The following is a 9,791-nucleotide window of genomic DNA, read 5'->3' as shown; positions in this document are numbered from 1 at the left end:
ATGGAGATGGCAGTACTGCCTTTGGCCCCATGAGAATTGGTCTTTCTTCTTTCTAGTTCCCTAGCAAGGTCTGGTATTGTCTGAGGCCCCCATAGCTTCAGATCTTTGACCTGCCTAGGACAGGATGGTTCCTACGCCACTCTCTGTGCAGCTAGGCTGGCCACTGGCTCAAAGACAGATACAAATACATGGCTTGTCTTGTACCTGCATCCTGCTTGCCATATCGTGATGCTTGCACTGTCAGCAGATGAAAGAGGACCCAGACAGAGCAGGAGTACCCTCGATAGTGAGGTTTACTGCCTTGGCAACCCATCCACCGTGCTTTTTTTCTCAGCACTGCTGGAGGCTGACAGAGAACGAGACAGAGGTGAATTTCCTGGAAACAACCCCGGGGATAAACTGGAGGAGGAACAGAATTAAAAAGCAGAAGACTGAACCCAATAAGGAGATTCAGACAACTGAGTGAACCCCACCCTCTCTCCCCCACCCCCCATCCTCCTTCGCAGAACTGAAAGAAAACATTCTTCAAGGGCCTTACATTACTTTTGTTCATGATGTCCTCCAAGGCACTGTGAGAAATATTAGATTCTTTCAGGTTCTTCAGTGATTTGTCCAGAGAGTACAGGAATTCACTGAGAGAGTCATGTTCAGGAAAGTACTGCAGCACAAAAAGAAGAGGAAATATAGTCAATGACAGTGGCCTTGCTTCGGGTTGTGACAGAGATGAACACAAGATGCTGCGTAGACCCTTGGATTAGCATGAGACACTGTTTGTAATGAACTCTCAGCTACGACAGTTGCAGCTGCTCCCAGGATGGGAATAGTGATGGGACGCTGGCAGTGGGAGAACTAACAGCTACCCACAGCTCCGGCTGCCCAGCTGGTTATGAAGGACTCTTTCCACCATGATCCAAGCAGGCTAATGTTGGGAGGGCTCTTTGTATTCAAGGTGCTGCCCATGTGAATAAACCAGCCCTGCAGGCCAAGAGCCAAGAGCCAAATTTTCAATCTTGACTGTAGCTTGAAAAAGTCTCTGATGAACACAGAAAGCTACTTCGAAAATAAGTCAACTCAAATCTGATGAGTATCAGTACTTTAAAATGGCAAGCACTATAGGGAGTGGAGAAGCGAGTGAAACACCCACACAAAGCAGGAAGAGAGAACCACATCACAGAGGTAGACACACAGAGACAAGCAGGGCTGAAGGACAAAAACAGCAGGTGAGCAAAGAGGAAAAGAATGAATAAAAGAAAAGAGGCAGAGAGCATTTGGCTGTTACTTGTCTATTCTACGTGGGCACCCTGGTATGCTATACAATTAAGAAATGCAGGGAAATGGACTCGATCACCCAAAATAGGGGGATTGCCATTAATTGCTGATCTTGACATTTCTGCTGGAGAACTGTAATCACCTGTAGTATGCTTTGGGCTCCAACCCTATAATCTCATGCCCCTTGGTGATCAGATCCTCCTGCTGTGCTCTCCACCTCCCATAGGACCTCCTGTTTCCCCACCTGCCATGCGTTTGGTGTAAAATGGTGTAATGCTTTTGGGAGGTTGCTTTTAGAAACCAAAGTATCCCTTTTTTGGTGCCTCCCCGTCATATTATTGCCAGGGCCTAGATTCCCCTCAGCATGATGCACTGGGCCCTTTCCCATAGCCCTCCCTCAAAGCTCACTTGGCCCCAGGCCCTGCCTCAGTTCTCCAAGCCCCTGCCCCTACCTCTAAGGTAATCTCTGGGCTCATGCCTGCTATCAGCTACCCTCTATTTTACTAAAGGAGCACCCTCCAGCAGTTCTCAGGGCACCCCTAGTGGCCTCCACTCACTTCTTACTAGCCACCCCATGCCTCACAGCTGACATTTCACTGCTTAGCTGGAACCTGGGTTTGGCCTCTCTCTAAGGCTCTTTCCACCTTCATCTATAGTCTGGAGGTTTGCCTTTTCCAGAGGCTCTACCCACTTTCCTGTTTTCTCTGTGGTCAGGCTGGGGACCCCAGCTGTTGGATGTACCCCCATGACTGGGAGCCCCTCAGCTGACAGGACTCCCAACCATGGGGGTGCAACCCAGAGCTGGGAACCTCAGCCTGGCCACATGTTCAATTAACATGACAGAAACTAGCTACAATGTTTTTGTCTAATAACTTTGCGACTTATTCCTTCTTTATTGTGTACTTTACTGAATTAACGTGACTGGGTAATAACTTTAGATGTGATTAATCAGTTAATCATGTCTTAAGTGTAATGTGTGCCAGGGGCCCAGGGGACATTTAAGCTAAGGATGCCTTAGTGTGGAGGGAAGAACTGATTTTTTTTAGCCAGTAAATGATGTACTAGAACCCACTCTGAATCAGGGTTGCCAACCCAAGTTTTGTTTTGTTTTTGACAAACTGCAAACTTTTTACTGACATCCAAACTTTCTTACTGACTCCTGTTTTTTGTTCATAAATGTTTTACATTACATAAATGTAACTCATCTGCCAGGTCCTGCCCTGATGCCAGGCCCCAGTTAGAAAGACTGGGTTCAAATTTAGGGGTTTAACATCAACCATAGTAAAAACTTGGTTGTTAGTAAAAAAGTTTGAAGTGAAAAAAAATATTCTTGGGTTGGCAACTTGCTTGAGATTTACTGACTGTGGGCAACTCTGTCCTGTATTTCCAGCATTGCAGAGCACCATTAGAAAGGAGAGGGCGTGTGGAACACGAAACCTCTTGTCCCTGTTAATTTAAGTAGGAGTGAAGGCAGCATTATGTGGCTGCAAGCTGCAAACATGTAGGCAGCAGAAGGGGTTGGCAGTTATAGCTCCAAGACAGTAACAAACTGTAAGACATTTACCTGGGGCAAGTAACAATAGGATAGGGTGAAGAACTCCAGGCAGTTCTGAGGCAGAGCTGCAGAATTAATGAGAAACCTCTGGACCCAGTTAAGATGCCTAAGGTGATGTGACTGGAAGGGGGTGAAGCCCAGGGCTTCTGAACCAAAGAGAGCATTCAAACTCAAAACACAGGAAAGAGAAGGGTTCCTTCAAAACTGCTGCAAAGCTCCCTTTGTCAGCTTGGTGAACAAGTCCCTGGGAATAAGGAGGATCTTATGAGTAGCCAAGAGAGGACTAAGGGTGCTGGGTTAGTGCCTGGCTCCTGGCAGCAAGACAGAAACCCAGCAGGGTGGAAAAGAAGAAGGTAGGCTTGGTGTGCCTGTGTGGCTAGGAGCCTGGATCATGTAATGGGGCTCCCAGCTGCGGGAGCTTCCTACTTGCTGGCACAACAATAAGGCATGATGGGATCTGATGTTTGAACACACAATCATGCCTCCTGCCATGCACATGTGGCATGGTAGGAAGCATGATTGTGGTGATCTCGCATCAGATCCCATTCCACCTTTACTTACATGTCTGCCAGGGGCTGTGGAGAGACAGTACTTAAAGTCAGAGCTAAGGGACACAGAATAGCAGGCAAGTTCTTTGGATCAGAGCTGATTAAGTTGCTCTAAGTGGCTAGAAGATTGGGATCTTGGGGGTACTGCTCTGTCTAGTGTCCAACATCTGAAACACCACAGTTCAGTGCTCAGCACCAGTTATTTCCAGACTAGAAACAGGCCAGTACCCAACATCCAATTACCGGCATCAAGGTAAAACAAGAGGAGACTGCAAAGCAACCACTCCTGCCCCCTGCCAGCAACCCAAGTTCTATGAACTTTGCTGGGCATAAGGGTGCATTTGGTGAGCTTGGTCCCTTGTGCTACTTCCATCTTGGATCCTCCATTGATTCTTTCTAAAGAGCTGTGTTCCCTAATTGGAAGCTGGCATTGCTACAGCTGTTGGACACTACCACAGGCATTTCCCAAAACAGACTTCCTGTAAGATTCTAGAACAGGATGAGCAATGCAACCCCTCCACGTTCGCTTAATTTCTGATCGGGAAAGGCAGTCTGCTGTCTTTTGGAGAAAGCAGTAAGGTGGGATGTAGGCAGACAAGGTTCTTTGAGTAGGTGTAATATCTTTTATTAGACCATTTAAACAGTTGAATAAACTGTTCTTTGCAAGCTTTTGGGCACAAACACCCTTCTTCAGGTATAAGGAGGGTCTGTTGATCACATCTACCCAAATAATCTTGTCTGCCTATGTCCTTAGACCAACACAGGTACAACCAACAAGCCTAAAGTGAGCCTGGTGGTGCAAAAGGCAAAGCTCAAAGTCAAAGACCTAAGGGTGAGTGGGGAGCAGATGTGAGGAGCAATGGTAAAGCACAGGGAGCAGCAGCAGGGTGCATACAGGGAGCAGTAGCTGGAGGTGCAGGGAGCAGAAGTGGCAAGGCACACAGTGCAGCGGAGAGTGCAGAGAGCAGCAGCGGGGGGGAGGGGAGGCAGGGAGCAGAAGCAGCATGGAGTACAGTACAGCAGGTAGGCACAGAGAGCAGCAGGTGCTCTGTGCAGCAGAGTGGGCAGGCATAAGGCACCCAGGGCCTATGGCCCCCACTGATGTGTCTCCTGGCTCCTTAGGGCTTGGATGGCTCTGATCTAAACAATCCCTCAGTGTTCCAGATAGTGAGAGATTGACAGCATTAGCTAAGGCCTAACAGTGTGAAGAGGAGGAGTTAAGGAAATCCACCACAGCTATGCCAAGGCACCTCAGTCCTGACCTGCACCAGTCCTTGTTATTCTAGTCTTGCCCTTCTCACACAGCTCTTCCAGTGAATTTGGATCCTGACCTACAGCATCGCCAGCTGGTCTCAGCCCTAGACCTTTCACATGCAGAGCTGGTCAGCTTCACTTGCTAGTAATAGGGCAGTTGGTTAAGATGTAAAAAGTAACTAAAGCCTAAGCTGAGAACATATGACTCACTGCACTTGTGACTATATTTAAATGCACAGTTTTTCAAGGCCACAAAAAACAATCGTGATCATATACTCTGACCTCCCATGAAACAGAGAACCTCACCAAGGAATTTCTGCAACAGGCCTATGATTTTGGTTTGAGGGGCAGCATCCCTTTTACAAAACCATCCTGTCATGATGTAAAGGTACTGAAAGATGGAAATGTCACCCTTAGTGCTCACCTGGGCCAATACTGCTACATAGCGCTTCAGGGTCTCCAGCTGCTCTTCCTTCAGGACAGGGAATTTGGCCTTATTCACTCGCAGGGAGCAGTGCAACACAGATTCCAGATCAGCCATGTACAGTTTGGATCTTGAGAAAGAATTAGTGGAGCATTGAAAACCTTGTGAGTCTGCCCACAGTGAGAGGGTCACTTCCCTCAGTTCTCAATCTTGGCCTTGCCCCAACGGGATCTGCTTGCAAGAAGGAGAAGTTTCTTCATAGCCGCCAGTCCTGGGCTGCTGGATCACTGGATCACTGCAATCTATTCTTACCCCTGAGGATGGAGGCTGCACTAACTGAAACTTCTCCATTCAGCCCTAGGCAGAGCACCCTCAGTTTTCTTACTTGGGGCATAAAGCCCCCTGCATGGTGTGAAGGTGTTCCAATGCCCACAATGAGCTACTCAAGTCCATCATGATGGTAGTGCCATAATGCACTCTGGCTGATAAAGGAAAAAATATGGGCAGACAGAAGAGCAAGGGAGAGCATTTCTTACCTGTCAGTGTACTTCCAAGGGGTTGCTTCTGTTGGGTGCTCTGCACCTGGCACCCTTGAAGGAGGAGGTGTTATTTCATTCTGGACTTTTAACATTAGAGTCTTCTTATTAGAGCCAGATCGGTCCCTCAGAAAGGAGGTGTAGGAGGATCGTGTCTCCTCTTGCCTGTTAAAGAAGTAAAGACAAAGCATGGAGAGGCAGTCTCCTCTCCACCCTGACAGAGCCCCAGCTGCCACGCCCCCAGCCTCAGGCACATATATCCACCCTGAAAGAAGAGGAGACTCTTCTCCAGGAGTGTACAGGAGGCCGTACCACACACTCATTCAATGCCCACCCTCTCCCCATGCATCTACCAGTCCCAGCTAACCCCCCTCGCCTCTAGTTCCTGCAGGCAGCCTCCTTACACCCTGAGTTTCTGGGAAGAGCTTTGCTGCCTCTAGTAGCAGAGGGAAAATGCCAAGTGCTGCCTAGAGCTCCCTAGCAGGGGATGGAAGAGGTGACTAGGAAGCATTTTAAAAGCCTCCCCTTCCTCACTCTGGGCTAGGAGTGCCTTCTTCCTCCCAAAGTGCTTCAAGGAAGCAGGCAGAAGATACAGAAGCTCAGGTAAAGCTAAAATCTGGACTCAGCTCTTTGCAAAGTTGTTCCTTCCTCTGTCCTTTGGGGCAACTCCCGTTCAGCTCTGGAGGGGTCAGCTTTACCCCCTTTATGTCAACACCTTCCTTTTATCCAAGGAGCTGAGGCCTGGGATGCATAGAGACTGGTGTAGGGGAAACACAGCCCTGCCCACCAGTCATCTCCAACCCCAGCTTATGCACTTAAGGGGCTGTGCAATCTTGATGGGGGACATTTCTTGGAACATCCTGGCCAGGCTGGTGGACCAGGGAGTAGGAATCCCAATAAAACCTGCCCAGGATGAGAAAATTTGTTGGGCAGTGGGACAGCCAGCAGCCTGAAAGCCCCAGAGAGTTGGCAGCGAGCAGCCAGTGAGTTTTCATTCTGCTTTCATCACTTAATGCTTGCCTGCAATCACATGGTGGACAGGCAGCTTAGTCACAAGTAATTTTCTTTGCCCCCCCCCCCAGCTCTGTGGCTAGGAAACAATGACTATGATCTTGGGTCAAGCTTGCACCTTCAGGAGCACCCCACCCCTACTTCTACCCAGTCTTCCCCATCCCTCCCCCCATGCCATGCAAACCAGGCTGAGGTTTACAAATTCCACACTTCCCAGCTGGGAAACCTGCCCTGCCATCTGATAGCAAGTCAAGATGACACCAAGCCCTTCCCTGCACCCTTCCTAGGGAAACCTCTTCCCAACCTGTGTTGGTCTAAGGACATAGGCAGACAAGATGTTCCTCTCTGTAGGAGAGAGCCCTGGAGCTGCAGAGAGCAATTATGTCCTCTCTTTCAAACCAGCTCACAGCTCTCTGGTCAGGGCAGGATTATATGTTAAGCTCTGTAAAATAGGTTTAAAAAGTTCTGCAGAGAAGATGTTCTCTATCAAAGTCTAAAGGCCTCCACAGAACTCCTGCTGGACATCACTGTTCAGGCCCTGTATAAGTGCCCTGGGAGCCTCCCACAGGGGCTGAGAGTCACACCCCCTGTCCAAGCACAGGCAGCCTGCCCATCGTCAATCCAGCATTGCCAGGATTCATACCCGCAGTTTCTGGGTACAGTAAAGGCGAAGCCTTAACAAGCTAACAACAAAGGCTGCCTATTTCCAAACTGGGAATTGGCAGGGAAGGACTCACACTTTGATGGCAGAGGAGCCATTGCTGCTAAGCAGGTAGGCAGAAGGGAAGGTAGTCACATTGTACTCCTCCACCAGCTTCTTCTCACTGCTCAGGACTCTCCTGACAGCAATGTTCTCATACTGCTGCATGTCCAGGATCACCTGCATTATTACAAGATGCTCCCAGGTCAGGCTGCTCATGGAACAGGACATCCCAGGGACCAGACCCATCACAACAGGTTTCCCATGTGGGTAGAGCTGACCATATGGAGTGTAGCAGGAAGCCCATAGCTTCCCCAGGCCAGCAGGACAACTCAACCCCAGTACAACCCTTCACATCCAGGCAGTGTCCAAACATTTCCTGACCTTTCCAGTATTCCTAAGAGGTAGAAAAATATTGAACCACTAGAGCCACACAGGAAGTAAGGGACTGGCCCAAGTTGGGGTAGAGATGGGTTTAATTGTAAAACTTTGTAGGTTTTAATTGTAAAATGGTAAAACTGACAGTTCCTTGGGTCTCAGACTCTCTACTTCAGAGAATAGCATGTAATATCTTTGCACACTAGAAGGGGCATAAAGAAGGGTCCAACACTAATATTATGTATCAATGTCAATTAAACTCTGCAGTGGTGCAGTGGTGGAAGGGGAACTTGCTCCTCTGGAGACACTGCTTGGAAGAAACCTTTGGGAAAAGGACTGTCCTCTCTTTACATGTGCTGACAGCACCAAGCACAAGGAGCAGGGGAATTCCACCCATTACTGCAGGGGCTTCAGCAACATAGACATTACAATAAAACATCACCTCTCTGCCCACAAAGGAGTCGTTCTCCTCAAAGATCAAGGCCAGGTACATGACATTGTTTTTCTGAAAGAATCCATGAACCTCCTCTGTGCTGCAAGGAAAGCAAAATAATAAGATGGGTCATAACTAAAACAGGAACATTCCCTCCATGCAAGCACTGGAAAAATGACAATAAGTGCATGAAGAACAGACAGGTGGCACCACTCAGGGTGCAACTCTTTGAGGTGGGACACAGACATGTTAGACAGAATACATAGAATAATGGGGTTGGAAGTATCTGTGGAAGGAGCAGCAGGCACAAGGCACGACTTCCAGTTTGACTGATTAAAAATAAAAATCTTTGCTATTCTCCTGTGCAACAGCTCTCAAAATTCTGGACAGGAGCTTATTCCATTTGTCCTAGTTGAGGACATCCATTTTCATACTCTTGTTCCCATTAGCGTCTTTCTTCCCAACCCCCTGCTCCTCATGTTCACTGTCATCAGACATACTGAAGACTATGGTTCGATATTCATTCTATTTTGGGGACATACCAAGATTATCTTTAATCTCTTTCTCATCTTTACTACACACTAGCCCTACCTTCACATCTTCTTTCCTTGTTTGTTTGTTTTTAATTTATGGCTGAAGAACTTTTTGCTACGTGTTTTAATATCCTTTGCAAGGTCTATCTCAGTTTAAATTTAGGCAGTTCTCACTTTCTCTCAAACACTTCCTGACCTCTTACACACAGCTTTGTTTACTGATCAGTCCCTTTTTCCATTTTTACAGGGTTTCTGCTTACTCCTAATATCTTTTGGAAATTGTTCTTTATCCACTTTTGTCATGAGCCCTTCCCTACAAATAATTTCCCAGTTACTTGGGATACAAGATCTAGATAGTTTGCATATTTTTGACTTGCAGAAGCTCCAAGCCCCTCCCATATTCCAGTCTCTAATAAGCTCAGTCCAGATGACTTTTCTAACTACCCTATATACTTTATTCCAAGATGAATTTTTTTCCCTCCATTTAACAGGAGGAGAAAAGCATTGCTTCTTGGAATCAAGTACAAGGTGGCAACGGGCAGATGGCTGTTGCAGCTCCAGCCCCAACCCCAGGTTGGGGTGGCAGCCGGAGTTGCTGCCTGCCCCGCTGCTGCCTCTGCATCCCCTGCCTCTCCCGTCAGCATCCTTGGGTCCCTGTCTCCACCCCCGCCATGCCACACGTACCTCCTTGCGCCCTCCCATCTCCCACTTACATTTGCTCTGGCACCATCAGGCTTGGTCCCCACTGCATCCTGCAGCATGGACCACAGCCCCAGCCCAGCACCCTAGCAGTGCTGCTGGCTCTGTGTTGCTGCTATGGGTGGGGGCTATGCTCCATGCCCCAGGCTGCAATGGGGATGGAGCCTGCTGGCAGTAACAGAGGGGTGAGAGGGGGATGGGCAAGTGGGGGAGAGATGGGAGGTAGGGACCCAAAGCCACAGCTTTGGGCAGGGGAGGAGGAGGCAGAAATGGTGTGGGGTGGAAATGGGGGGCAGGGGTCAAAGCCTGCAGGGGGGGGCAGGTACAAAGGGGGAGAACTGTCTGCCCCTCCCATCATCTGTTCCCCTCCCCCATCTACCCCATACCACCTGCCATATTTCATGCCCCCCTGCCTCTTCCACCACCTGGACTCCCCCCCCGCACTGCCTGC

General features: G+C 48.7%; 1 protein-coding gene across 1 annotated transcript in view; it reads right to left on the bottom strand.

The window, feature by feature from the left end:
- Window positions 1-9,791, bottom strand: part of LOC109306958 (sulfhydryl oxidase 1-like) — an 18,263-nt gene that overhangs the window by 2,832 nt on the left and 5,640 nt on the right. The window contains exons 5-9 of the mRNA XM_019530582.1: window positions 7,335-7,477; window positions 5,587-5,751; window positions 5,051-5,180; window positions 539-658; window positions 205-346 (exon numbers count right to left, since the gene is read on the bottom strand). Of these exons, the coding sequence (XP_019386127.1) occupies window positions 205-346; window positions 539-658; window positions 5,051-5,180; window positions 5,587-5,751; window positions 7,335-7,477 (700 nt within the window). The remainder of the gene's footprint in view (window positions 1-204; window positions 347-538; window positions 659-5,050; window positions 5,181-5,586; window positions 5,752-7,334; window positions 7,478-9,791) is intronic.

The sequence above is a fragment of the Crocodylus porosus genome, unplaced genomic scaffold, assembly GCF_001723895.1.
Source record: "Crocodylus porosus isolate Cpor-Errol unplaced genomic scaffold, CroPor_comp1, whole genome shotgun sequence".
NCBI classification, from domain to species: Eukaryota; Metazoa; Chordata; order Crocodylia; family Crocodylidae; genus Crocodylus; species Crocodylus porosus.
This window is presented reverse-complemented; position numbering and strand designations above follow the sequence as displayed.